Here is a 27,507-nt window from a genome sequence, read left to right as displayed (position 1 = left end):
GGGGCACAAGACATGGGCGCGCAGGGGGCGAGATGGGAGGCGCGGCACCGGGGGCTCAACACGTGGGAGGGTGGGGACGACAGGGAGTCGGGGCGGCGGCACCGAAACACTCCGTACTGACACACCCGGCACCAGAGGCGCCCCGGTGGCTGCGGCCCGGGCAGGACCGGCGCCTGCGGGGCGGGATCTGTGCTGGACGCGCCCCTTGTGCCAATGAGCGCTGAATAACGCTTAGCGGGACGCCCCGCCCGGCGGGACGGAACCACCGCGCCCATAGGAGGAAGGACCGAGGGAACGGGAGACAACCGCATGTCTGGCGGAGCCGAGAGCCCCGCTGGCCACCCGAGAAGCACCGAATAGAGCCCATTCCGCTTGTTCTCGGGGCCGGGCCCTTGGTGGGACCGGGGGATCGGGCGAAGGGAAAGGGGGGTGGGGGCGGGCGCCCCCCAGCAGCCGGCGCGTGGTAGCGGCGGGGGGCGGGGCCTTTCTGCGCGCGTCACGTGATGGAGGCGCCGTCGCCATTTTGTCCTGGGGAAGCAGTATTTAGGGCGCAGCGTCCGGGCCGCCGCGCACTCCCGACGGGACGGAGCTCAGATCCCCCACCTCCCTGCCCTCTCCCGCCCGCGGCCGGCCCCCTCCCTTCCGCCGCCCTCAGCCGGCCTCCGCCCCGTCTCCCTCCTTCCCTCCCCGCCCTCGCCCTCTTTGCTTCCGCCATTTTGTAGCTGAGCGCTGCTTGCGGAGGACCGGCGCCGCGGCGGAGCCTCCCGCCTCCCCCCCGCCCTTTCGCGCTCCCGCTCCCAGCGGCGCCTCGCCCCGGCCCAGCCCGCGCAGCCATGTCCTCCAGCGCCAGCCCCGAGTACGCCTCCTTCTTCGCCGTGATGGGCGCCTCGTCCGCCATGGTCTTCAGCGGTGAGCAGCCCTGCGGCCCGCGGGGGCGAGAGGGGGGAGGGAAGGGGGGGACGGGATGGCGGGGCGGTTTTGGGGGTGGTGGGGGTGGCATCCCCCTTTCCCCGTCCTTCTCCTCCCTTGGCGAGGCGGGACCCCGGGGATGGACCCGGCGGCCGGAGGGACGGGGCTGGCGGCGAGGGGAGGCGGTGGCCGCAAGCCCGGGAGTGCCCCCCTCCCCCCCAACTCCATCCGGGCAACCGGGGCGCGGTGGAGGGGGTCTGCGCGGGTGACGTCACCGGCGGCGGAGCCCCCGCGCCCACGTGACTGCGGCGGCGCTGCCGCGGGGCGGCCCCGCCCCCCTTCACCCCCCCTCCCGCCGCACCGGGGGTCGCATCCCCCCCCCCCCCCCCATCTCCCCCGGAGCCCCGTGTCCGCTGGTACCGGGTCCTGAGCCTCTGATGCCGCCACGCCCGGTGCCGGCTCAGCCTGTGCGGGTTGGGTGCAGCGCTTCTCCCGCTGCCAATAAGTCAAAAATCGATTTTTTTTTAAAAACATCCTTCGGGTCACGCAAGACCACTTTCGTAATAGCATCGGCACCTCGACGTGGAAGAATCTGAGGGGGGAAGTCAGTTTTGAAGGCGTTAAATGACGTTGGAAGGGACTGGTGGGTTCCTGAGCTTCCCTGTAAAATGGGGGATGCGAGAAATGCTGCAAAGGGAAGCTCGGCTCTAGCGGCCACTGTCAGCACCCTCAGTGCGGGATAAATTGGGTCATTCGGTGGTATCGCTCTCCCTGTTGAAAAAGGCTTATATAGAGACCCCTAAATGCTGTTTTACACTAGAAATACCCTCTGGTGGTGCCTGGTCTCTCTGGGAGCCTTCTGCAGAAAATGCCTCTTCCTCCCTGGTAGGTGCAGACCTGCTGTTCTCCTTGGGATGTAACCCAGGCAAGGCTTTAGCTAGGTTTTTTTTTTTCCCCAAATGCCAGTGTTACTTTAAGAAGGCAAGGACTAGGAAATCAGTCTTTTTTTTTCTTAAGACTCAGTGTCTCCACATGCATAAGTGTGCTGACATGTTCTCATCTGATCTGGCTCCCAACTGAGGAATCAAGTAATGAATTGGCTGTGGCTTGTGCTGCACGTTGCCATTTGTGTGCCACGAGTCTTGCTGTATTAAAGTAGCCTCTGAAATGGTCGCTGGTTCTGCAGGGCAAACGTATGGAAGCTGCTCTTGATTGCTGTGATCTTAAGCTGTGAGCTGAGGAGACAGTGGATCAAAACCAGTGCAGGAGAGGAAGGCACCATTGGCTGATTTTTCACACCAACTGTGCCCATGGCTTCCATTTTTGCAAATAAAATAAAATACAGCAAATCAGGCTTCTTTAGCCTCGCTCAGTTTGGTGAGGTGCAGATGCCCAGTGCTGAGGGCTGCTACCTTGGTGTTAATTAAGACGCTGGGCCTGCTCACCCACCTAGTGGGGTTAATGGAGAAATAGACCAAAACCTAGTTGTTTGTTGGAAGTAAAGTCAGCAGCTCTCTGCCTTTTGCAAAAGATATATAGGTCCTAAGTACTGAGCTTCCTTCCTGAGGGAACAAGTCACTGGATTTGTCTTGCAAAATTAAACTCAGAAGCAAAAGAACATGGGTTGTGTGGCCCTTTCAGACTGGTTTTGTGATTGATAGTCAAGCTTCTTCAGTGGAAACCTCAGTTGAGGAATGCAAACTTGAATCAGTATTTTAATAGGAATCCAGAGTGGTGTTTGGCATGTCTGAACTAGCAGTGAAGTGTTTCCTAGAAGCTGCAGGTTGTGGTACTGGGGGACTGCAAGTTAAAGGGGAAGGTTTGAGTAAGATAATTCTGAGTGAGGGCTGAAGCTCTGAAGGTTTGGTCACTATCATGTTGCTGCAGGTGTATGTCTGGTCCTTGCTACACAATTGGTGTCAGATGGTCCTAACACCATAAGTCAGAGCCATAAAGTTGGACTCTTGCCAGGGCTTAAGCACATCTGATGGGTTCAGTCACTGAAACAACAGGTTATAGATACTGCTGATGCAAAATTATTGTAGTTGTGAACATTACTGAACTGCTTATTTGGTGAAGCAGCTTAGATTTTTAAGGAAATATGGCAGAAGTGTCAATATAACAAACTAAAACTTGCAGTGTCATGTAGCTTCTTTAATAGGGAATTGACACTACAGCATGTTCTGATGTTAAGTGAACACTGATTGATTGTTAAAAAATTCACCCTGATGCAGAAGCAAGGAGCTAAGTCTGTTTGGACAAGCAGTGTGAAACTATAAAACTGTTCTAGATCAGTGTTAATCAGTGCAGTGATCATGTCTGACTCATGCTGTATCTGAAGATCAGATTTTCATGGAGCTTTTAGTTCTGAGACCTGTTTCTAGTAAACATGTTAAAATTCTATACTGTCCAGGCTGGTTTGATGTGAAAACAAGCAACTGTATGCAGTACTGGTTGATGTTTGAACATTAACTGCTGATGGTAGATAGACAGCAGATCTTGTTCTGGTCAGGGAGTACTGGTGGCATCTGGAAAGACTAAAGCAGGCTGCTGTGACCTTGGCTGTCTTCAAGGCTGCTTATTTGTTTGCTGATTACAGCTTGTTCTGATAGCTAAAGCTGTTTGGTTTCTTATGTATAACACATATGGCTGGCTCAATGTCAGATGCTTTTGAGTGATCAAATTATTGCAGCTTTTCCATGCTACTTAAGCATGCCAAAATGGAGAAGTGTGATATTGGGCAAAGCTCTCTGATTCTGCACTTGCAGATGGATGCTCTGGGTAGAAAAATGGTGTCCCCAGGTGCACCCCACTGAGGCCTTCCTGCTGTGGTAAGGAGCTTCACTTAGACCTGCACTCTGAGCAGGCATTTAGTGCCTGTGCTGACAAGTACTACCCAGGAGTACTGCTTCACTCCCAAGCAGCTGAAGACAGCTCATGAAGAGAACTCCAGCCAGCAGGGTAAGGTTAGTCCTGTCTCCTACTTTTGTCACTTTTGCTGCAGGGCTAATGCAATAGACTTCCTTTAAACCAGGTAGGGCTGCAGATCTTGAGGCTGTTGGTTAGGTATTAAGGGACCTCCATGGTGAAATTGCTGGCTCAGAACGTCCAGCTTCATGCAGCTGACAGCCCTGTGCAGTCTGATTCTAGAAGGCACCGTGACTATCAACAACTTGCAGCCTTAAGGCAAATTGCACCTGTGCTTCCTGAAATACCAGGGGTGGGAAGGTGGTAGGGAGGAAAGCTGCTTGCTCAGTAAGGAGCTGTAGACCTCATCCCAAGAGGAGCTTGCAGACTCCTCAGCTGTAGCTTGCAAGTAAAAATGAAATGGCAGAATAGAGTGCAGCTCATGGTGGTCTTCTGTTCCAGATCATTAAGGAGGACTTCAAAGGCATGGTGGAATGGGCAGGAAAACTCAGTGGGTGAGATGTTTGAGCTACCAGGCTGTGTACAATAAAGAGTCTGGCTGAAGCATTCATCTTTAGCACCAGGTAAATTAATGGACTATTAAGACATAAGTGTCACAAAAGAAGTAAACCAGATAGGCTGTATCTCTACAGCTCACTTAAATTAAGAGAAGACCTCTCAACGAGGGTGTTGTTTCCACTCAGTAAATGCTGCTCTGAAACATCTGAAAACCAGACTGAGCTTGGGTGAAACAAGCAGCTCTACAAAACTTGTCTCAAGCTGATATAGTGCTGCTTATACTGTGGCTTTCAGGTGTACCTTATGGGCCTCTTGCTCACCCTGAAGTCACCATAAACTGCAAAGTACTTCCCCTCTGATGGGGACATCCAGAGCAGTGGGGGATAAATGACAGCTGCCTCAGGAGCTCTTAGTCACCTTCCTTTTTTTTTGCTTCCTAAAACCAGCCTCGTCCATCTGGCTGGAGTCTGACTGATCTCAAGCAGTGGTGGCAAGGTAACAAACTCTCCAGCCTGGTTGGGCTGTTTGGTGATGCTTGAAATGATGGTTTTGCAGAAGTGCAGGAACACCTGCTGGCTATTCTCACCAGACAGTGAGGCTGAACTTGCTGAACTCGCTTACTTCAGAGTGTGAATCTTGTGAGCACAAGGCTCACAATCAGGCTGGCCTGGTGACAGAAGTGCCTGCTGGATCCAGCCAGGTGATCCTGACTTTCTCATGCTTCAGAAGCACGGCAGCTTAGCTGGGGATGCCTGCTGGTGAGTGGTCTAACCAACAGGATGAAAAAGGGCTCCTGTTAACTGATACATGAAACCACTCTGCCAGTGGAGTACAGCGGTCCACCCAGTCTGAAATGGATCATCTTTAAGGTTGCAGGGGTGATTTTATGGATGAAGAAAAATAAGTAACCGGACTTTGCTGTTTGCAAAAGAGCAAGCACATGCTCAGTGGTGTGAAGTGCCAGCCTAACCATACATAAAAAAAGGGATTATCTTTGTGTGCTGTGCTACACAATCCAGAGTCCCAGTTGGAGCAGGCCCATCTGCCTGGACAGTTGGCTGGTAACTCCTTTTTCACTCTGGACTTCTGCTACTGCAGCACCTTCTTGAGGAGCTGGTAGACTTCAGTCCTCAAATTTACTGAAGAGGAGGAAATAGCCTGTTAGGCTTGGAAGTTTTTGGTAATGCTGTAAGCTGACAGTGCTTTCCCCACACCCTCTCGTAGCATTTGGAAAGAACAAAAACTGTGCTGTCCCTAATCCTAGAACAGGTGACTCATGAAAGGTTTTCAAAGTCTGCAGCTTCCTGTAGGGCAGCTTATCTGTTTACACCTCCAGTTAGCACTGGGACACTGGCTATGGCCAGTCTGGAGTCAGTGTGATTGGAATTTGCATAGGAGTCCAGATACAGTTCCACTGATGTGGCTGTCTCTTCTGTGGAGATGCAGCTGGGCACAGCAACAGGGTTTTTCCAAGGCAGCTGTGGAGTATCCATTACTGTAATCTGAGGTAGAGCTGTGTTTAAATGTGGTGGTGTGGGAGGGGTCTTAGAATACCAGTGGGAATAAAAGGGTTTCTTCAGAAATGTCCAGGTGTCTGGTGTGGCAAAGCAAAGGCTTTGCTTGACCCAGGAATCACCTCTAACACTTCTTCAGCCATTTAAGATCAATCTGCTCAAGGATGAACTGGCACTGAGGTGAAATGATGCCTACTGTCTGGTTCAAGGGAAGGCTGCCAGCTACTGAGGGCAGCCCATTTCATAATGGATTAAATATAAAAGACTCCAGGTGCAAGTACTCATCCAGAATGGTCTTTGTAAGACTTGTGATGATAGTAGCCCATTGTGAAGGCTTGACTTGTGTTGTTATCTCACTTCTTAATCCAGGGAAATTCTGCCTATCAGTGCTCTGGAAATCTTTCACATGTTGCAGTCTGAAAACCCCCTTCTCCATAGTGGGAAACAGAAGGAATTGCTGGCTCTGAGTGAATTGAATGATGCTGGAGTGTGTGTGGCTGGTTCTGACCCTCTGTATTCTTGGGCTGAGCATGTCTGAATGTCTTGCAGCTGTACAGATGGTTCCTTGGCTTGAAGGAATGTGGTCAGTGTCCAGAGGTGCATCTCTGGCTGTTGGGGATTGCCTCTTCCTGTGTTGAAGGAGTGTTGGTGAGGTGTCATGCTGCTAAGTTAGCTGCAGGATTAATGTTCTTGGTGCATGACCTTCCTGAGCACTGTAACTATAGATACAAAAGGTCCTAATACTTGGAGTAGCACTTGATCTAAACCACAAACTCTACTGAAAGCCCTGGCATTGGTAAGACTCAAGGTCTTCAGTCCTTACTGAAGCTGTTGCTTGTATGACAAGTTACTTTCTGGTTCCTTCTTTCTCTTGGAGCTGCACAGCTGCCACTCCTGCCTAACAGCATGAGCTATGGTGAGATGCCAGGCAGCAAATCCCCAGCCCAGCAGGAGCATGCAGTGCCCCTGGGAGCAGTACTCAGTCAACTCTGGCTTGTGAGATCACGGAGTCACACTGCAGAAGTGTTTCAAAATCAAGTTAACCTTTGAAACAGGTTTGCTGGGAGCAGGTGATCTGGAATGAGGTACAAAGCAAAGTCTCTTTATTATAACACCACTGAACTTGTAAATGGCAGAGTTCCTGGTGACAGAGCAGAGCAGCTTCCTTCTGCTAGGCAAAGTCCTGCTTCTCTGGCTGCCAGGTGGATGTTCTGGTGGCTTTGAGAGCTTCCATGGCAGTCTTACAGCTTGGTCTGTACATTAGTGGTTGATGGAGCTGGATGATCTGAAGCAAGTCCCTGGAGTCTTGGTGTGTGACAGTGGTAGAGCTCTTGTTTCCTTTTCAGCCTTCCACCCAGATCTCCTCAAACCCTGTTACCAGTTCCTTCCAGCTCAGGGCTGTGGAAAGGTAGCAAGTGAAGCTTCTGTGCTTCAGTCATCCACAGCTACCAAGAGGGACAATCAGAGTGTGCCTGGAGGTTTGACCAAAGCATGAAATAGGCCATAGCTCTGCTGTTAGATGGGAAGTGGATATCAGCCTGGCCACGTGGGCTGTAATGCTGAGGTCTTGCCAAAGGTGGAAGCAGAACTTCATAGGGCAGTGCAGACAGACAGGCTGCTGGAAGAGAAACTGAAGACACAGCTGTGGGGGACTCCAGTGCAAGTCTGTTGGTCAGGATGCTGATGAGGGCTTCATGGGGAGCTCTGAAGCTGGATGTGTAGCACCTGTGAGTGCCCACTGGTGGGTTCAGGGTGTAGGGTCTTGTTCCCAAGATGTGGGTTTTATAAACTGGGAGCTGACAAACTTGTGCTGATCTTCTCCTTCCCAAAAGTTTAGGTAACCTGGCTTTCTGTAAATGGGATTGCAAAACCAGCTTCTGTAATCCATCTCTGTATTAATTGCAACACTTTTTTTAAGTAACTTCAGACTTGGAGGAAGTAATGACTGATCTAAACTGGAAGAGGCAGCTTCCCTTTTGAGCCTTGGCATTTCTGGGGAGGTTTATAAAATACCTCAAAAAAGAATAAGTTTCTGCTGAATGCAGTCTGGGTGGTCTGAAACTCTACTTGTGTCCCATCCTTAGAAGATGCTCCACCCTCCAGAAAAGGTTCCTAATTTGAGTTATTTCTTTCTGGGCTTCCTGGTGGTTAGGCCCCTAAGCAGTACCATCACTGCAGTTGCTGGGCAAGGCTGCACTACTTTCCAGGCTCAGCTGACATTTACAGGTAAAATTTGTCTTCTGCTCTTGGCTCAGGCTTCCAGCTAATCTGAGCCACGTGAACAGCCCTTCACATCTGTCTCATTTTGTGATAGTCAAGACTTAAACAAAAATAGGATCCAGCTTATGGGATGCTCAGGAGCTTTGCTGGTCCAGAACCAATGTGTAGTTGATAATGAGGGTTTCCCTCCAGATTTTTGTAGCTAAAACTGAGCTTTCTTATAACAGGAAGTCTTATGTTAGGGTGGCAGTGCTACCTTTTTTAATCTTCAGGTTTCTCAGCGCAAAGCCAGGAGGATTACTGCTCAGTTCTTGACTGCTCAATGATAGGCTTTATGGAAATGCTGAGTGAGGGCACAGATGTTTAGGAAAGCACAGATCCTAAACCCTTTGAGTACCTCCCAGCCACTCTTGGGTAAGGTACACACACCATCTGGTTGCAGCTTTGTGCAACATGCAGCTCTTCCTTGGGGAAACCTTAGGTTTTAAAGTGGATGGGACCAACTCAAACACTTTGTCTCTGGACAGTGCAAAGATCTGAGATCCCCAGGGATTTGATACTCTCCAGTAGCCTTTGAGAGCAGTTAAGAGCATTTTCATGCTAAATAGGCCTGTCAGCCTCATGGTGCCTAAAAAGGACACTGCCTACCCTCCTATGGATCTGGAAGTGCTGCTTCAAGTGCTTGATCCTGGAGGGCTGCTGAGCTGCTGATCATCTCTTGGAGTGCACTCACCATCACCCAGAGTTAGGAGTTCCTAAGGTACTGCAGAGCTGGAAGAAAGAGGTCTTCCCAAATACCTCCTTCTTTGGTTTCTGAAGTATTCTTGGGAGCTTTTATGAGACTAACACAAAGTTTTGCTTGAAACATTTCTTCAAGTAGTGCTTTGGGACTCTTTCAGCATTTCTCAGTTGCCCGTGTTCTGCTTTGAAAACCAAGCTTTGGATTCCCATGTTGGTCCTTGCATGCTCAAGTGTTTACACAGGTGATCAACTTCATAGAGAACCACAACCACCTTATCCCTAATTTACATCCATACTCTGTGGTTCCAGTGGTTGGATTAACAAAATTTGAACCAGAGGCCCTAAGAGCTGAGGTTACTGACATCTCAATAGGAGAGGTTTTTTCTCTCATGTGTCTGAAGCTGAACTGGCATGTTTAGCCTCAGGCCAAAGCATAGATGGGTTTTGTGAAAGAGGAGGCCCCATGAAGGTGACTTGTTAAGCATTGGGGTGCATTTCAGAACTCGACCCAAGGGGCTGGGAGCTGAGTGTGTGCAGAACCTGGTGCCATCCTGCTGCCATAGCACAACGTGCTTTGCTGTGCTTCCTCTGCAGCTCAGCTGAGCAGAGCCTTGCCCTGTGGGTTCTGTCAGGACAGGAACTCTGAAGTAACAAGATCTTAACTTGTAACAAGTAACAAGGACCTTGGGTTCTGGTTCCTGAACAGGGATTGACTGCTAGGGAGTGTGTCCTCCTGTGCGGTGAGCTAGGGAGGGTTTGTGGTATCAGTACTGTTTGAACAGCACCTTTTTTTGGTCACCTTTTTATTGATCCAGCTTTGATCTAGGAGTCTGGATAGGTCACTTCCTCATCCCTTAGGGGAATATTCCTGGCTGACAAACCAAGTAGTCAAGTGACCCTGTTAAGTTTTGCACAATTCTTCCTTGTGCTGACTCAACTGTTCTAGTACTGCAGCCTCACAAAGGAGAGATGGGGCTTGGGGGATGTGTCTAATGCATTTTTTCTCTTCCAGCCTTGGGAGCTGCATATGGAACAGCAAAGAGTGGCACGGGTATTGCAGCCATGTCTGTCATGAGGCCTGAGCTCATCATGAAGTCAATCATCCCTGTTGTCATGGCGGGTATTATAGCTATCTATGGCCTCGTAGTGGCAGTCCTCATTGCCAATTCCCTCTCACCTTCTATCACACTATTCAAGTAAGTTGCTGCCTCTGTCAGTTCTCTTTGTTCTGTCACTGTTTTGATGCTGCTGAATGGGAGCTCTGCTCAAGGCCCTGGGAGGGACCATTGGTGCTCAATGCTCCTGACCCAGGCTCAGCAGCCTGGACTGGACCTCAGCTGTCCTGCCTGGTGCCTTAGCAGCCCCTGCCTCTGTCTGCTGTATCACCCAACAGGACAGACATCCCACTGCTATGGAACACGGTGGTTTATGGCTTGAAAGAAAGTTTTCAGGCAGTACAGGGTTAGGAGGCTGAGCTTATTTCATGGTGCCAAATTTTATACCTGGAATACACAGGTCTTTCCAAGACTGTCTAATCAGACTGCCTAAATAGTTCTTCTGTTGCCTGGGAGAGGCAAGTGAATAATTAATATTGCTTGCTGCTTTATGTGCTGGTAAATCAATCCTCAGGCTATACATCAGGCCTCTACACCAGCTACAGCCTGAAACTTAATCTGCTCTTGGCTTTTGAGAATAGTTGGAACTGGCTTGAGACCTCTCAGAATGAAACAGTGCTTCTGAGGTCTGACTGAGTAGATAACTGTGTCAGTGTACAAGCTGTAGCCAATGTGGTTGGTCTAATAAGTGATAATTTAAGAAACAGGAGATACAAATGCTCCTTTGCAGTTACCAAGTGGCCAGAGACTGATAGGGACTGCTCCTCTACTCCTGCCTGGAAAAGCAGAGCATTGTTGTCCAACTCTTGCACTGCAAGAGCCTTAATAATCACCTGGGTGTGCTACAAGTGTAAAAGGTGGTTCTGGTGGGGGCCAGAAGCAGCTGTGGAAAGACAGCACTGTGGGACTGGTGTTGCTGCAAGCACTGGAGAGGCTACAGAGCAGCTGGGTGGTCATGTGGGCTCAGCCCCAGTAGCTTAGTGTGTGAGCTGCGTGTCAGCTAAAGGTCTTCCATAGCTGCCCAGTTCTGTATCAGAGCCTAAAAGTCTTGGGAAGCACCTGCTTTGTGAGGCACTTCTTGCTTGCAGAGGCCAGAAGCTTTCTCTGCAGGAAAGTTGTTCCCTTTCAGTGTCAGCTTTTGCTGCCTTTGGGGCAGTGCAGAGAGCTGGCCTGGGGTCTGGAGGGTTGGGTGTCCTCTTGCTGCCACTGAAACTTCTCATCTCTGTCCTACAGGAGCTTTCTTCAGCTGGGTGCTGGCTTGAGTGTGGGCCTCAGTGGTCTGGCTGCTGGCTTTGCCATTGGCATTGTGGGCGATGCAGGTGTCCGGGGAACAGCACAGCAGCCCAGGTTATTTGTGGGCATGATCCTCATCTTGATCTTCGCTGAAGTTTTGGGTCTGTATGGCCTCATTGTTGCCCTTATCCTCTCCACAAAGTAAACGCTGCGGTATGATGTAAAGAGATGTAACAAATCCACCTTTAAAACAAACAAACAAACAAGCTCCAGAATGAAAATGGTCTCTCCAATGTGTACAGTTGTCCCAATTTGGTAGTTGATCTCTTGTAAATGCGCAATGTATGTTAGTGACTCGTCTGTCCTGTGTGTACTTCAATATTAAATTGGATGGGCAGCTCCAAGCCTGCTGCATGGCTTGGGGTGGTCTGTGTGCAATTTTCCACCCATTGCTGTTAGTACTTTATGTATAAATATGAACTAGAAATGTAATTTTTTCTCTTCACTGGATGTTTATTTATAAAAGACTTGACATGTTCATACATCTATGGAGCAAGGATTTTCAATTTCCCATGCTATATATATTAATCTTATATATAGGTAGATTACACTGTGGGGTCAATTGTAAGTGCAGAGAATTCCTTGGATGTAACTTTGATTCTAAAGATTGCTGTAGTGTCCTGGTATTGGAGTATGAGAATTTTGTGTTTTATTACAGCAATTGTCAGAAACACTCCCGTGTTTCAGTAGTAACAGCGTATGCTCCGGCATCAGAGTCGTGCACCCAGTGTTGGGTTACAAACTTCTACCATGTTTCCAAATAAAACTTCCTCACTACATTGCTGTATTGAGTCCTCTGTCTCTGATTTTGTGGGTTTGCTGCTCCTTTAGGAAGGGGAAGGGTTCCTTTGGGGGGAGGACAGCTCCAGACTGAGCCCCATGCATCAGCACTGATGAAGCAATCCCTTTTCTCCTGGGGACAGTGCTGGGGGTGAGCAGGAGTGCAAGGTCTGTGCTCCCCGTGGTGAAGCAGTGTGGCTGTGGTGATGCCATGGAATAAGCTGTGGCAGCATGGCCTGAGCAGACCAGGCCAGGGAGCAAGGGTGCAGGCTCCAGGAGGTGGCAAGGAACAGGAGCTGGTTGTAGAGCCTTCAGACAGCCCATCCTTGGGATGGCTCTGCAGAAACTCGAGCAGTAACTGCCTTGAACAAGGACCTGAACAATAATCTCAAATAAAATGGGCTCATCCAAGAACCCACATTTTTAATGAGGAGCATTTGAGCTGGGAAGTTCTGCTCCTGCAGCTAGTGAGTGCTGTAGCAATGTTCTCCAGATTCAGGAATGTTGCAGAGCAACACTGAAGCTTGGATGGGGAAATAGATGTGGGACCCTTACAAACAAGGGCTTGTTTCAAATTGCCTTTAGGCTGTCCATCCCCTTCATCACAGTGTATAGGTGGAGGACAGGTCAGGTTCCACTTTGTTCAAGTTAATGTTACACTAATACCTAAGTACTTATCTTTGTGATCAAACTAAGTGAGAAATCCAGAGTGATCTGGGAACCCTTTCTCTCAGTCTGGATGGGAATGGAGATGTGTGGTGTCCGTGTGTTTCACCCATGACCCTGTGTGAACCTGTGCAGCAACCAAGTCTGGTGTAAATTCATGAAGGGCTACAAGGAATTCACTGAGGCCGTGTCTGGACCTCCTGACTTGGCAGAAGCATTCACTGTCCCAGGCATGGGGGTGCCTTGGGCACCTTCTGGGTAGCTGGTGTTCAAACTGGAAAATTTAGGAGACCAGTTATGAGCCAGTCATTTTGCTCATACGGACTCTCTGTGTAGCTTTATCAGTTGTTGATAATCAGTTGTTATTAGCAAATTAATTGTTTATTCTCTTTGATATAAAGCTGATCTGTCTGCATTTGTTTAAGAGGCTTAGGGGTGTTACTGGTTTTTTGTTTTGGAAGGACTTCATGGCAGTCTGAACAGTGATGGTGCTTGGGTTGCAGGGGTGTAAGCTGATGAAAGGAAAATCCTGGATGTCTGCTAAAACAGTGGCCAGGGGAAGGGAACATTTCCTCCTCTGAATTGGGTTGACCATTCTTCCGCAAAAGTAACAGACTCTAAACTTGTGAAATAGGCTTCACCCAGAGGTCAGAAACGTTTACAGAAACTGAAGCATAATTCTCTCTCAGCACTGACTGCAGTGAATGCTTTCCCAGTGCTTCTGGGCTTGCAGCTGGGAGGGGGTGAATCATGAATTCAGGCTCTTGGGAAAGCACACCACGTACTTCTTGCAGTGAGAGGAATTGTATTTTGCTGGAGTAGCTGGGCCAGGAGAAGGCCCTGGCTGGGGCTGCAAATATGTTTAGGATCTGATTTTATCTCCTATAAAAGGTCAAAGAGGGAGACAGCCTCTTGGTGGTGTGTGACAGGAGCAGAGGAAATGGATGCAAGCTATGCCAGGGGAGGTTTAGGCTGGATATTAAGAAACATTTTTTCCCTGAAAGGGTTGTCAGACACTGGAATTGTCTGCCCAGGGCACTGGTGCAGTCGCCAACCCTGGAGGTATTTAAACAGCATGTGGAGCTGGTCCTTAGGGACATGGCTTAGTGGTGAGCTTACAGGGTTGGTCTAAGATTGGATTGGATGACCTGGAAGGTCTCTTCCAACCAAAGACATTTTGTGATTCTTTAGCAGAACCTGCTGCCAGCCTTGATTTTTGCCACTTTACAGGAGTATGAGCAAACTGTATTTAAGAGAGCAACTAAATGGTGGTGGTAGCTCTCATCTCTGAGAGAAATAAAGTAATTAAGGACCCAGCCTATAGGAACTCCTTAAGATGCCATTGCAGCATGGGGACACCTTGCAGGAGGCAGTTACTGGGCTCGGGGTGGTAATGGAAATGCAGGCAAAATCCCAGTGATGGCATTTGGGCTCCTGCCTTGGAATGTCAAGCCATAAAACCACAGGTGGGGTTAGCATGTGTGGGTGGAGCACTGCTTTGTGCTGAGGACCTGCAAATACACCATAACCAAGCTGAGGATGCTGCTCTGGCCAAGTGTTTTCTGGCAGCGACGATCTGGATCTTCATTGATGACTCCCAGGCAAAAAACTCCCATTTCAAGTCCTTCCCTGATGCTATTGCATCAGCAAACGCATCAGGTGACTCAGAGCACTAAAATCACAGAGCTTGAGGTCCCTTCCTTCACCGACTGGGAGCAGAGCCCCATCTGCAGTGCTTTGCTTGGCGTTTGAGTTGGAAGGGGGCAGCCGGCAGCTCCGGGTCGTGAATTGGGAGCTTCCCGGAGTGCCTGCTGGAAAGAGGTGGTGGTGCTGGCACAGAAATCCTGCTCTGTAATGTGTGCACTGCAGAGTGAGTCAGCCCTGCAGAGCAGGGAGCGGGTGGCTCTGCAGCAGCAGCAGAGGGAAGGTGCCCATCATTAGCAGGCAGCTCAGGCTGGGGGGGTTAAGGGATGCCAGATGCTGGGATGCTGCCTGCATAGACAATGCCTCCACAGAGCCCCCTGAGCTTTTTCTTTTTAACTCTTTCATGCTGGCTTTTTGTCTTTTTTCCTTTTTTCCTTTTTTTCTTTTTTCCTTTTTTTCCCTTTTTCTTTTTTTCTTTTTTCCTTTTTTTCCTTTTTTTCTCTTTCTTTTTTCTTTTTTCCTTTTTTCCTTTTTTCTCTTTCTTTTTTCTTTTTTCCTTTTTTCTCTTTCTTTTTTCCTTTTTTCCTTTTTTCTTTCTTTTTTCTTTTTTCCTTTTTTCCTTTTTTCCTTTTTTCTCTTCCTTTTTTCTTTTTTCCTTTTTTCTCTTTCTTTTTTCTTTTTTCCTTTTTTCCTTTTTTCCTTTTTTCTCTTTTCCTTTTTTCCTTTTTTCCTTTTTTCTCTTTCTTTTTTCTTTTTTCCTTTTTTCCTTTTTTCTCTTTCTTTTTTCTTTTTTCCTTTTTTCTCTTTCTTTTTTCTTTTTTCCTTTTTTCTTTTTTCCTTTTTTCACAAAGGCTGCACACTTCTGCTTCTGTTGGTTTTACTGCTCCGTTGGAGAAGCATTTTCAAGCTGTAGAATTGTATCCATGGTTGCTCAGGGATTGTCTTTCCTTGGGAGACCTGGTTTACAGAAGAGCACAGTAACCTGGAAAAGTAAATAAGCTTTGGGTAAAGAAAAAACTCATTAAGAGAAAGTGATCCCAGAAATTAAGCCACTGTTGACAACTCCAGGGTAACAGCAGATGTAAGGAAAACAGCTCTCAATAAACCATGTTTCCTTCACAGTCTGACCATGGGGATATTGATTTTATGGCTTTTTGCTGCTTCCATCAGCCTGACTGTACAAACCATCACTGCTCCTCAAGTGAGGGTCACCTCTGACACCCAGGACTTGCCCCCTCTGCTCTTAGCATGCCTTTTCCTGCTTTACAGGTGTTAACCATCTTCCTCATTTGTCATAATTAAAGTAAAGCCAGAGCAAATCTTCTCAGCTCCACTTATCCTGGAGTGTGAATTTTCTGTAGCAGGGTAAAGCAGTGTGTCCTGAAAAGTTTCTCCAGTTTTGTTCCTCACTAATGAATGCTGTTCATTTTCTCTGCAAGCCATGCTTCATTTAGCTCCTGGGACAGTCACAGCTTTGCAGCTCATACTGCTGAGCTGCTGTGAGCTCATTCCTGTATCCTGGTGCCAAAGCACACAGAAAAAAAAAAATCCTCCCCCAGCCTTGGAGCGTGGAAGGCCTGAGGCTCATCCTGGGGCCAAACTTCAGGGTCCCCAGTGCCTCCTGAAAGGTCTGCAGATCACTGGCACTTCTCCCTGACCTGTCCTTGCTGTTACATCTGGGCTTTTTTTGCTTTTGGGAGAGGGTAAAGGGGTGACCTCAAGTGACAGACAGAGAGCAACCACCTACAACTAAGGGCTTTCTCTAGCTAAGGTAGCCTGAGGACAAATCTTAGGAAATCCCATATATCCCCAAGATCTGCAGTGTGCTCTCAGCTCAGATGTAAACAGCCTCCCTGGCTCTTGTGGGCATTAGGAGAATATCTTTGACCTTCCTGGGAATGCATGGGAAAAATCAGAAATCAAGGCTGCATCTCCTCCAGCACATCCCCTGGGAGCAGTGTGAGCCCCAGCCCTCCCTCTGGACACCTGGACCTCCTTTCACACCTGGCACACACACTCCTGTGCTTCTCCCAAGTGTGTGGTACAACTGCTGATGCCACCAGGCAGTGAATTTGATTGGGAATCAAGCCAGGTTAAAAATAATTCAACATGAAGGAAAAAAACAAAGAAAAAACATTTGCTAAAGCAAATGCAAGTGAATCTACAGCTTCTGATTCCCTCAGCCTATTACTGGGGCAGTAGAGAGAAAGGACAGGCAATTATTAGCAAAGGAGTGTGCAATTATTGCTAATGGATGATAGGGTAAATACTGAGAAATAAAAGAACATCCAAAGGGATGAACCCGACGTTCTGATTCAGGGGTTTGCTGTAGGGCTCACAGCCAAGGCTAAAACATGTGGGATCTCTGTTGCCAAAGGGTGGGTGAAGCTGGGTCGGTGGGGTGAACCCCATGGAAAGGTCCTTTTGGTGGATGTTCCTGTCTATAGCAACTCAGTAGTTGCATTTGCTGAGGAAGAAAAGTTACTGTCACGAGTCTGTTGGGTTGTACTTCCACATGGAAGTGCCCTCTCCTGGCCACAGGCAGTTTGGGTGCTGGATATGCCTTCTGACATCTGAATTTGGTTTAGCAGCTTGCAAGAGTTCTTCCCTCCTCACAGAGTCATCGGCTCAAGGAAGCAAGCCTGAGATCCACTTTTAGGATTCTGATCTTCCTGTTTTGGAGTCTCCACATCTTCACCTGTACAGAAGCCACAAATCATTCCCACCGGGATGCTGCTGGGTTCCCCAGGTGTGGGGAATTTCAGCTGGGATGAGGAAAACCTGCCTGAAGCCATTCCTAGCCTCGGATTCCCAAAACAGGGCTGCAGGGACTTTCCCTGGCCCCAGCTTGCAGCGTTCCAGCTCTCCTCTTCAGGGGCCTCTCCTGGCATCCTGCTGACAGTAAGAGGCAGCTCACGGTGTGGACAAGCACTGACATCATGGAATGATGAGTACAGAACAAAACCTCATGAAAATTCAGTTTCTGGCCAGAGGGGGATGTTACATCCACGCACAATTCCTTTCCCCCTCCTTTCTCTTTTCTTGCTGTGATTCACCAGCAGAGCTCCCCCCAGGCCCTGCTGAGACACAGCCCCTGATGAGACACTCAGCTCTCTCTGAGATCCCTCCGTGGGCCACTGAGTGGGATAAACACCCGAGTGGGAGTGGGGGAAGTTCTTCAGGCTGATGTGCAGCAGTAAATGCTTGGATGTTGGCTTTGCTTTGAACAAAGTGTAGTGCTCACACAACGTTTGAGAGGCTGGAGGTGGTTCCCTTTCTGTCCACAGAGGCTGCAGACCTAAGGACCCCTGGTGGCATGGTCTGCTGGAGGGGTTTGGCTGTAGAGCACAGAACAAGATTCCTCTGTCCCTCTCAGGCTGCTGAGAAATGGCTTTAAACTGGCAGAGGGGAGATTGAGATGAGATCTGAGGAAGAAATTGTTTGGTGTGAGGGTGCTGAGCCCCTGGCCCAGGTTTCCCAGAGAAGCTGTGGCTGCCCCATCCCTGGCAGTGTCTCAGCCCAGGTTGGATGGGGCTTGGAGCAACCTGGGCTGGTGGGAGGTGTCCCTGGGCTTGGCAGAGTTGGGACTGGATGAACTTTAAGGTCCCTTCACACCCAAACTATTCCATTCTGTGATTAAGAGCATTTCATTAACTCCACACCACACATGGTGGTGAAACACCAGGGTACGCTGCTGCCAGTGCCTCAGAGGCTCCAACAGGGAATGTTACTGATTTCTATTTAATGCTCAGAGTGATTAAACCAGACCCAGAGAGTGAATCCCCTGAAGCACTCTTTGCCAGGAGGAGGGGCAGCAGGCCCAGGCAGTGCAGGATGGGCACAGCAGCCTCCTCGGCTTCCCGGGCAGGAATCTCTCTGTTGCCATCCCCGCGGTGTCATCCCCGTGACGGCCTCTGACGCCACACCGGTGACAATGCCAGGACATGGGCCCAGCAGCCGCGTGGGCCGCCTGGAGACCCAAAGGCCGCTGTGGAGGCTTTCACCACGGCCTTTCACAGCACGGCTGTGCCTGGGGGTGCTGCGGGGCCTGCCCGCTCTCTCACACCGGCAGCCGAACCGAACCAGCCCGGCCCTGCCGAGCCGCGACCTCCTCAAGATGGCGGCGCCCTTCCCGTGATGGCGGCTGAGGGGAGGGGGGTGGTCACGTGCGAGGGAACCCCCGGTGCGTCAGCTGAGCGCGTCACGTGACCGGGACCCGGCGCGCCCCGCCCCGGACCCGCTCCTCCCGCAGTCACGGTACCGGCGGTACCGGGCCCCAGCGTTCCGGTACCGGCTGTGCCGGGCTCCACGGTCCCGGTACCGCCTGTGCCGGGCTCCACGGTCCCGGTACCGGCTGTGCCGCACCGGCTGCTCCGCGGAGCCGGAGGGGCTTAGGAGGGGCTACACCGGGTTCTCAGCGCGTCCCCCGGTAGGGCCTGTGCCTCCCGGCGCCAGCCCGCAGCCCCGGGGGAGGCGGGCACCTTCCGCCCCTCACCTGCTGCTTTCACCACAGCCGCGGCCTTGCCACGCTCCCCCGGCCCCGCTGCCCGCCCCGCGCCCCTGACCCCGCTCCCCCGGGGGTTCTCCCGTTCCCGGCGGCTCCCGCGATGCCGTCCAACAAATCCGTCTCGGACGCGCCCATCGTCCAATTCACCAACTGCCGCATCCTGAGGAGCCATCAGCTCCAGAGGTGAGGGCTGCCGGGCGTGCCGGGGGGTGCCGGGGCTCACGGCCGGGCTGCGGAGCCGCCCTGGAACCGGGAGTGCCCCGGGGGCTGTCCCCGTGTCCCGTCCCCGTGTCCCCCAGGGGACAGCTCTCCTGTGACGGTTTTTTCTGAAGAAGACGATGCGGGTGGGCGCCCGGGCCCCTCTTTGCCCCCCTCAGCTTCCATTTTGCCTCCTCTGCCAGCCCCGGGGCCCCTCGGCCATCGCCACCCACGAAGAGCCCGTGTCTGTCGGGTGTGTAAAGCCCCGAGGCCGCGCAGGGAGGCGGCTGCCGGTTGTTTTCCCGCTGGAGGAGCAGCTCTGCCCGAGCAGGCTTTGTAGAGCCCGTGGCAGAGGGTGCCGGGGAGGGTTCTGCTCCCTCGAAGGCCACCCCTGCCCCATGGATGGCCACCTGCTCCTGTGTGCTCCTCCACGGCTGTCACGGGAGCAGGAGCTGTGTGTTTGTGCCACTGTCCCTCCAGGGAGGACCTGTGGGTGCGAGAGGGGAAGATACTCAACCCGGAGAAACTCTTCTTCGACGAGAAGGGCTCTGCTGACATCCAGCTGGACTGCAAGGACAGCATCATCGCCCCGGGCTTCATTGATGTCCAGATCAATGGTAGAGTGGGGTGGGAGATCCCTGGGTCTGTCTGTCCCCCCTGCTGCCTGTACTGCCCGTGACCAAGTGCCTCTCAGCTGCTCAAGGGGGATGTGTCACCCACCTAAGGATAAAGATCAACTTTGCCTGTGCTTGCTGCCATCACGTAGTTGATCCCCTTTGGCTCAGTGGGGTTTTCACCACAGCTTTCCTCCTAACCTCATTTTTATCATCATTTTATGCTGCCCCGGTGCTGGCAGGATGTCTGCCCTACCCTTTCCAGGGTTTTTCTAGAAATTCAATAGCATTTAAATGCAATAGCTCTTTCCTGAGAGCCAAGGGTAGTTTATGTTCCCACTTCAGTGGGGAATCCTTGGATTTTGCCCAGCATCAGAAGAAAAAGTTGATGCTTGCAAAATGCTGGGATGCTGTGGGAAAAAAGCACTTCCGGACAGCATTGGTTGGATTTGTACTTGTGGAGCCTCATGGATGTGGGACAGGGGAAGTGCTGGTGGAGCCATTTCCTTCTGGTCAGTGCTGTACAAATGGAATGGCTCACTCCAGTCACACAAAATGTTTCTTCAGTGTTTTTGAGTGGGAAAACATCCACTGATTTCATCTCTGTTTTGTTCATGGCACAGGAGGCTTCGGGGTGGACTTCTCCCTGGCTACAGATGACTTCAAATCAGGGATTGACCTGGTCAGTCAGAAAATTCTCTCCCATGGAGTGACTTCCTTCTGTCCCACCCTGGTGACATCTCCTCCATCTCTGTACCACCAGGTCAGTGACTTTCTCCCTCTCTCCCCTACAGGGTGATAAATGGTTGGGGTTGATACCTGGAGGTGACAGGGCCAAGGCTTGGGACTTGGTGGAAAAGCTGTGGGCATGAAGAGCTGGACTGTACCCCTGGATTTCTTGCCCTTGACCTTCAGACCATGAGACAGTCTCCCGGGCCAGCTTTGCACAATGGGGCTTGCAGCTCATTTTTTCTTGGCGAGCTGTGTTTGGCTGATGGTCCCAAGTGGTCCAGCTACAAAGCTCTGTGGGCCTGAGGTTTGGGTTTGCTTTAGTACACTGGGGTGCTGTGTCTGGGGTGCCATGCCTGACAAACCCTTTTCTCTAGGTTCTCCCTCAGATCAGTATAAGAAATGGTGGAGCCCATGGAGCAGGTATCCTGGGTGAGTGATTTTGTCCCTTGCTGTCCTCTCCAGTGCTGCTCTAGGAGGGCAGTTGTCTTTTTCCTTGTTAAGGGGAAAGAAGCTACTGTAGGGAGGGCTGGAGCTCTCTCAGTGGGAGAGCTGTGCAGGTGGGCACAGACCTGCTGTCTCCCTCAGCCTGTCCCTGGCCTTTGCTGTGTTTTTTGCCATCACACACACCCTGCTCCAGCCTGCTTGGGCCCCACGGGGTGATGGAAGTGGGGAAGCTTGGCTGGGTCAGTTGACAGCACTGCAGCTCTGACTGTGCTGAGCTCAGAGTTACTTGAGCCACGTGTTTTGCTGCAGGAGAGTGGCCACAGCTTGACTGGAGCAGGGGAGATGCAGCAGGTTTCTTGGTGGGGAGAGGAAAGGTCATGACTTGGTGTTCCTGTTCGGGCAGGGGCTCACCTGGAAGGACCATTCATCAGCAAGGAGAAGAAAGGAGCACACCCAGAGCACTGCCTCCGCACTTTTGAGGAAGGTGCCTTCCAGGACCTGCTTGCCACTTATGGGTCCCTGGACCATGTCAGAATTGTCACCCTGGCCCCAGAGATGAAGAGGAGCAGTGAGGTGATCCAGGAACTCACCAAGAGGGGCATCTGTGTCTCCCTGGGTAAGGGCTGGGGAGGAGGTGGCTCCACGTGGGCCCAGCAGCCCCTCTCTTGGGGCTGTAGCATCTCTAATGGTGTCTCAGTGTGACTGGATGGGGTGGGAGTGTCTTCTGCCTGGTCCCTGTGGTGAGGTGGAGGTGACAGACCTGTCACCAAGAGGTACCTCACTTGATGCTACACATCTGTCCACCTTTTTACTGGAACGGCCAAACTTCATGGATTGAGGAGCCCTTGCTTTGTAACACATGGGAGCATTTGGTGCTGTTCAAACACAAGAAGGGACAGCAGTGTGACCTGAATAAAGATGTAACTCAGGGTTGATGTTGTGGAAAGGTTCAAACTCTGAAGTTCAACTGCTTTAGGCCTTGTTTGAGAGGTGAAATAATTTTCCAAAGGTTACTGTTGAGTTTTGATAGTTTTTTTCTACTGGAGGCACTGTAGGACACCTCTCTTCCTAATGGCCACTGACTTAAAGCTGGCTGCATGTTTCTTGTCCTCTTTTTCACTGACTCTGCTGTGCCTCACATCACTGAAGGGAATTATGCAGGGTGAAATTAAACCTGAAGTGAGAAGGGCAGCAGAGCATCTCTTATCTATCAGCCACATAAAGCATGGAAATACACAAGGGCAGGGTTTGCCCACAAAGCATCAGAGTTGCTGACTTTGGTGGGGAAAACAGAGTTTTCTTTCAGGATAGTTTTATCCCTTTGTTCTTCCTTGGCAAAGTCCCCACTCTCTGCCCCCTTGACGCCTTTCTATAAATCTTTTATGTATCTGAGGGCAGCAGAAAAGCATGTCCTTGGGCCTCTAGTCCAGCCTGAGGACAGCTCCTTGTGAGCAAGACATATGTGACAGTTGTGGCGTGAACAGTGAACATGTTGAGGTGAAACACCCACAGTCAGGATGACGGGCAATGGCTTTAAATTAGGGAGGACTAGATTTAGGTTGGATGTTAGGAAAAAGTTCATTACCATGAGGGCAGTGGAACAATGGCACAGGTTGCCCAGGGAGATGGTTGAGGCCTCATTCCTGGAGATGTTCAAGGTGAGGCTTGAGGAGGCTCTGAGCACCCTGATCTGGTTGAGGGTGTCCCTGATACTGCAGGGGTTGGACTGGATGAGCTTTAGAGGTCCCTCCCAACCTAAATTATTCTGTGATTCTGTGACCAGACATCTCTGTGCCAAGGCTGGCATCTCAGACCCCAGCCCAGGCTGGGCATCAGAGCAGAGTCGGTGGCAGAGCATCTTCATTCTTGTTGGGATAGAAATGGAGGGATGGGCAGAGAGAAATCCTGCATTGACCTCTGTCCCCAGGTCACTCGGTGGCTAATCTCTCCCAGGCTGAGGAAGCTGTGCAGCACGGGGCCACGTTCATCACTCACCTCTTCAACGCGATGTTGCCAGTGAGTACCCGAGGGGCCCTGCCCTGCCCTGCCCTTCCCTGCCATCTCTTCAGGTCCTTTCTCTCCTGCTCCACACAGATGCATGCTCTCCCCTGCTTGTTTCATAACGAGCTATGCAGTGAGGTTTCAGCAGCTTTGTGTTTCTTCTGCCTGATCTAAAAGAGAGTCAAGGCTGTAGCAGACTCTTGAAATTCAAGGAAATGCCCAGATTGGTCTGGTAAAGGGTGGAGCATCCTTTTGCTAGAGGATGACAGCTGCCTCCCCTGATGGGAAGGGCTTGAGCCCACAAGTCCTGGTGATGCTCCACAGCTTGTCCTCTCTCCCCTTGTCCAGTTCCACCATCGTGACCCTGGGATCGTGGGGCTGCTGACAAGTGACAAGATTCCTGCTGGGCGGAGAGTCTTCTATGGCATGATCTCTGATGGCATCCACACCAACCCTGCTGCCCTGCGAATCGCCCACCGAGCCCACCCCAAAGGTGAGCCAGGACAGGCCCACGCAGTGTCCCCAGCCAGGAGCTCTGCCATCTCCCACCAAACACTGGCACAAGTGCTGTGCCATTCTGCCCTCGCTGCCTGGAAGAGGTCACAGCCACGTGTGCTTGTCCACCATCCCTCTTGCTGCAGTTGGATGTCACACTGTGACCCCTGTCTGGGAGGACCAGCCTCTCAGAGAGGGCACAGTGCTCAGAGCTGCAGCAAACTCAGCTGCAAAGCTTACACAGCCTCTTCCCTTGTGCTCCTCAGGTCTGGTGCTGGTGACAGATGCGATCGCAGGCTTGGGGCTGGCGCCGGGTCGGCACACACTGGGTCAGCAGGTGGTGGAGATTGATGGGCTGAACACCTACATTGCAGGTGAGTGATGTCCTGCCAGAGGTTGGGGGCAGAGCTGCTGCTCATGTCTGTTCCTGGAGAGCTCAGTGCACCTCGGGCTCAGGGCTTCTCAGTGCCACACTCTTGGGTTTTGGGGCCCGATAGGTTAATGGCTCTGCAGTGACTTGGTCCTGGGGTGACACCTTGTGAAGAGGGGTATTGTCCAATCTTGGTGGAGTAAGGAGGAATCTGTCAAGTTCTATCTGTCTGCAACACCCTTAAACTTCTTTTTGCCCAATGTCATGGGTGCTGGAGGTTCCAGTGGGGTCAGAAAGGACAGAAATCGCACAGTTATTTATTGTCCCTCGTCTTCACTATAACATCCCCACTTTTATTAACACATCTCACTAAACTGCAACCAGTTGGAGACTGGGAAGATATTTTGGAGGAGGTTCATTCCTGTCTCAGTTCCCTTTCTCTGTTTCTGGCAGCAGATGCCTGCATTTGTGAGCTGGATCCTCACACAGTTCAGCTGGTCTCAGAGTGGAGCTGCAGGGTGACATCCTTGCTCCTCTCTGCGCTGCCAGCCCAGGCTCCCTCTCTCCTCACTCTGTCACTCAATAGCCATGGCTGTGGGCACACACAACTCAGCCCAGGATTTTTCCCCCTTTTTGGTCATGTTCTGCCTTCCCACTGCCCTGCTCCTTCATGCTTTGAGTTGTGGGACCTGCTCAGTGCCATCCTGTTCCTCTCCCAGGCACAAAGACTCTGAGTGGTAGCGTGGCGACCATGGACACATGTGTGAGACACTTCCAAGAAGCCACAGGTAAGTGAGCCTTGGCCACAAGCTCCTTAGGTTGACTCAGGAAGAGGTCTTGCTCTTTCCAGCTGTGTCCAGTCCACCAGGGAACATTTCCTCTCACCTGAGACAATGAGGAGGGCTGGGATCAGCAGCCTCAGAGGAGCTTCCCTTTTTGAGGGAAGGTTTCATTTTAGCTCATAGCACCAACAAGAGGTGAATTGTCCTGCTCCTTTCTCACCAAGGTGAATGATTTTCCCATCCCCTAGGTTGTCAGTTCTCCTCTTCCTGCTGTTATCCATAGGGATGTTTCCTTTCCCCAGCTCCATACAGCTGTGGGGACAGTGTTCCAGCTGGGGTCCCTGCCAGGCTGACAGTTGCCTTTGCAAGGAGGCTTTGGGCTGCCACGGGGCTGTTTGCTGCCCTAATGCTTCCCCCTTCTCTCTCCAAGGGTGCTCAGTAGAGGCCGCGTTGGAGGCAGCATCTCTGCATCCTGCCCAGCTCCTGGGGATTGAACACAAAAAGGGAACACTAAATTATGACACTGATGCAGGTACTGGTATGGGGACAGCAGGTACTGGTATGGGGACAGCAGGTACTGGGATAGGGCAGTGTGAGGGCTCCTGGATGCAGGAGTGAAGCAGGGGCTGCTGCGAGCACATCTTCATCCCCTGCTTCAGTGGGAGCTTCAGGGAGAGTCACTCTGCCTGGGATTTGCTCCAGGTTTTGGCTCCAGTGTTTTTTGCTTTGGATGTGGGTGACGTTTTGTGAGTCCCTCGCATCTCAGCCAGGCATGGAGCAGAGCTGCCCTAGCAAGGGTGACACTGCACTGCCCTCCTGCTGCTGAAGGAGCAGAAGAGCTTCCTGTGGCTCTTCCCCACCGAGCCCACCTCCCCCCAGCCAGCTTCAGCTGCTCCATTTCTCTGACAGCTGCTTCCTTTCTCTCTTGTCCAATGCAGATTTCCTGATGCTGAATGATGCTCTGTATGTGCAAGCCACGTACATCGCAGGCGAGCAAGTCTGGAGACAGGATGCCTTGGGCATGTGACACTGGGCTGCCTCTGTGCCCTCTGAGGCTCTCTGGCACTCTGGTTAGCAGCTTTGGTAACCACTCCACTCTTCTCCTTTTTTTTTTTTTTTTTTTTTTTACAATTCCTTCTCACAACTCCCTTAAAGGAGCCTCATACCAAAGAGCTGCATTTTCCAGCACAAGCACTGCTTCCAGTTACAGCCATGCCTGCAACAAATTTGTTGGTGCTCAGTTAGTGGAGTGGGGAGAGCAGGCAGATCTATGTTTTGGGGTGGGGGGGGGTGTTTTGTCTCCCCCAGAGTGACCTGCACAGCTGTCCTGTATGGAGTCCCCAGGCAGAGGTGCTCCTGTCACCCTCTCACAGCAGTGTGAAGCTGTCCCAGCCTTTGCACTGTTTTACAGAGCACAGACTCACTTGCCCCGTGCCCAGGCAGGCTCAAGCCATTTCCATTCCTCTGCCTGCTGTTTGCCTTGCTCCCAGGCAGCCATGGCTGCTTAGACATCAGCTTCCAGCAGCTCAGCTCGCAGCTCTTCATGCTGAAAGGTTCCTGTTGTGTCAGCAGAAGCTGAGGATCATGTTCTCATCCTCTGGCAGTCCCTCTGCTGGGTGTCCTCTGAGTAAAGGCTGCCACAGCTCTCCCACTCGGTGCCAGTGTGGGGCTGTGCATCCGTGTGGGCTGAATCCTCAGGGCAGAGATCAATCCCAGGAAAAATGAGGCATTTCTGGTCCTTTGTGCCTTTTCCCTGCATGGGCATTGAGTCCACAGCGCGTGGTTTTTGGGTGGAGAGATGGACAGCATCCTGCCACAGAAAGTGATGTTCCTCTTAACCCTTTGCTCTGGCTGGCTGGGATCTGCAGGCTCAGTGCCCAGCCACACCTCCTGGAGCCTTTGCACCACCAGATGGGTTTCTGCATTCCTCAGGCCACAGATGGGAAGCTTTCACTTTTGGGAGTGCATCCACACTGATGGTGACAGACTCACAAGCCCTCGGTCCCACTTAGGGTCTGAGGGAGAAGAGAACTGCAATGGGGCTCTGGCCTTTCAAGACAGTTGCTGATAGCTCATTATTCCTCTGCTCATTTATTATCTTCTCCAGTACTTGACTGTCAGCTCCTTTCCTGACACTTGAACACTTCTGTGCAAAGACTGATCTTGATTTCAACCTTACCACAGTCAGAAAAGCTTTGCCATAAGTCTGAGACAACCTCTGAGAAGCCTCAAAACAATTAGATGGTTTATGTCATGAGGGGAGGGCTTAGACAAGGGTTAAGTTTTAGCGAGGGTGGGGCTTGTAAGGCAAGACAAAAGTCTGGTCAGGATTGGCAGAAGTAGGCTGATTCTTCCAGTACCTTTTTATAACCCTTAACAGCAATTTTTGGAAGTGCTTTCCTAGCACTTTAGAGCTCTGCTGGAATAACTGGCAGTCTTGAAGAGTTTCTAACATCAACTGCCAATGTCAGCAGAAACTATAACCTCCATGGTTTGAAGCATTTGAAAGAGACATCAAATACTGTGCTGTGAAATGGGACATGCTACAACAGCATTACAAATCTCAGTGGGGACACTCGTTGACTGCTGTGAAAAAATCCAAGGGAAAAAATGCATACGAAACAAGGTGTCTTCACTTCTTTTTTATTTACAAAATTAAGCAATTGAAAAGAAATCTAAAAGAGAAATGGAATTGGACAATACCCATGTATGTGTGTTACCTTTTTTTGTCTGCTCAGGATAGGCTGTACCTTCCCCATGGTGTTGTGTGGCAGGGTAATAGAGTTAGGATGAGGTTGGACCCAGTGATCTTGAAGGTCTTTTCCAGCCTGAGCAATTCTATGATTCTTTGAGGTATCTCTGGCTGAGATGGGAGCTGCTGGGCCACTGTTGCTGGATGGGGACCATGCTGATGTGGGGCTTCTGAAGGTGCTGGAGGCTTTGGTCCCATGGAAGGAGGCCACAACTGGACAGTCTGCAGCCCAGTGGTGGAAATGTGGTGCAACAGCTCCTGGTGGGGCTCAGGGGAGAGGGAAGTGAGCTCCGGGGGGACAAGT

The 27,507-nt window shown here is 51.1% G+C and overlaps 2 protein-coding genes and 1 long non-coding RNA gene across 3 annotated transcripts; all 3 read left to right on the top strand.

The window, feature by feature from the left end:
* Window positions 1–517: 517 nt before the first annotated feature.
* On the top strand, window positions 518–11,997 carry ATP6V0C (ATPase H+ transporting V0 subunit c). Its single transcript, XM_071760347.1, has 3 exons — window positions 518–909; window positions 9,823–10,006; window positions 11,159–11,997. The coding sequence occupies exons 1-3, from the start codon at window positions 834–836 to the stop codon at window positions 11,361–11,363; spliced, it is 465 nt and encodes a 154-aa protein (XP_071616448.1). The 5' UTR covers window positions 518–833; the 3' UTR covers window positions 11,364–11,997.
* Window positions 5,190–9,816, top strand: LOC139803804 (uncharacterized). The gene is made up of 3 exons (XR_011729175.1): window positions 5,190–5,361; window positions 5,463–9,482; window positions 9,517–9,816. It is a non-coding gene; the product is annotated as an uncharacterized lncRNA (long non-coding RNA).
* A 6,526-nt stretch (window positions 11,998–18,523) lies between the features above and the next one.
* Window positions 18,524–27,153, top strand: AMDHD2 (amidohydrolase domain containing 2). Its single transcript, XM_071760560.1, has 11 exons — window positions 18,524–18,998; window positions 19,494–19,630; window positions 20,251–20,390; window positions 20,734–20,788; window positions 21,207–21,419; window positions 22,731–22,819; window positions 23,153–23,297; window positions 23,566–23,673; window positions 24,389–24,457; window positions 24,882–24,983; window positions 25,390–27,153. The coding sequence occupies exons 1-11, from the start codon at window positions 18,916–18,918 to the stop codon at window positions 25,476–25,478; spliced, it is 1,230 nt and encodes a 409-aa protein (XP_071616661.1). The 5' UTR covers window positions 18,524–18,915; the 3' UTR covers window positions 25,479–27,153.
* The last annotated feature ends 354 nt before the right edge of the window (window positions 27,154–27,507 follow it).

This window comes from Heliangelus exortis, chromosome 17, assembly GCF_036169615.1.
Source record: "Heliangelus exortis chromosome 17, bHelExo1.hap1, whole genome shotgun sequence".
In the NCBI taxonomy this organism is placed as follows: Eukaryota; Metazoa; Chordata; class Aves; order Apodiformes; family Trochilidae; genus Heliangelus; species Heliangelus exortis.
The sequence above is the reverse complement of the archived record's forward strand: the minus strand, read 5'-3'. Positions and strand labels throughout refer to the sequence as shown.

Coding starts and splice junctions, on each gene's coding strand:
- ATP6V0C (XM_071760347.1), top strand. CDS start 834: ATGTCCTCCAGCGCCAGCCCCGAGTACGCCTCCTTCTTCGCCGTGATG. Junction 910..9,822: donor GTCCGCCATGGTCTTCAGCG/GTGAGCAGCCCT, acceptor TTTCTCTTCCAG/CCTTGGGAGCTGCATATGGA. Junction 10,007..11,158: donor CCTTCTATCACACTATTCAA/GTAAGTTGCTGC, acceptor TCTGTCCTACAG/GAGCTTTCTTCAGCTGGGTG.
- AMDHD2 (XM_071760560.1), top strand. CDS start 18,916: ATGCCGTCCAACAAATCCGTCTCGGACGCGCCCATCGTCCAATTCACC. Junction 22,820..23,152: donor TCTTCAACGCGATGTTGCCA/GTGAGTACCCGA, acceptor CCCCTTGTCCAG/TTCCACCATCGTGACCCTGG. Junction 23,298..23,565: donor CCACCGAGCCCACCCCAAAG/GTGAGCCAGGAC, acceptor TGTGCTCCTCAG/GTCTGGTGCTGGTGACAGAT.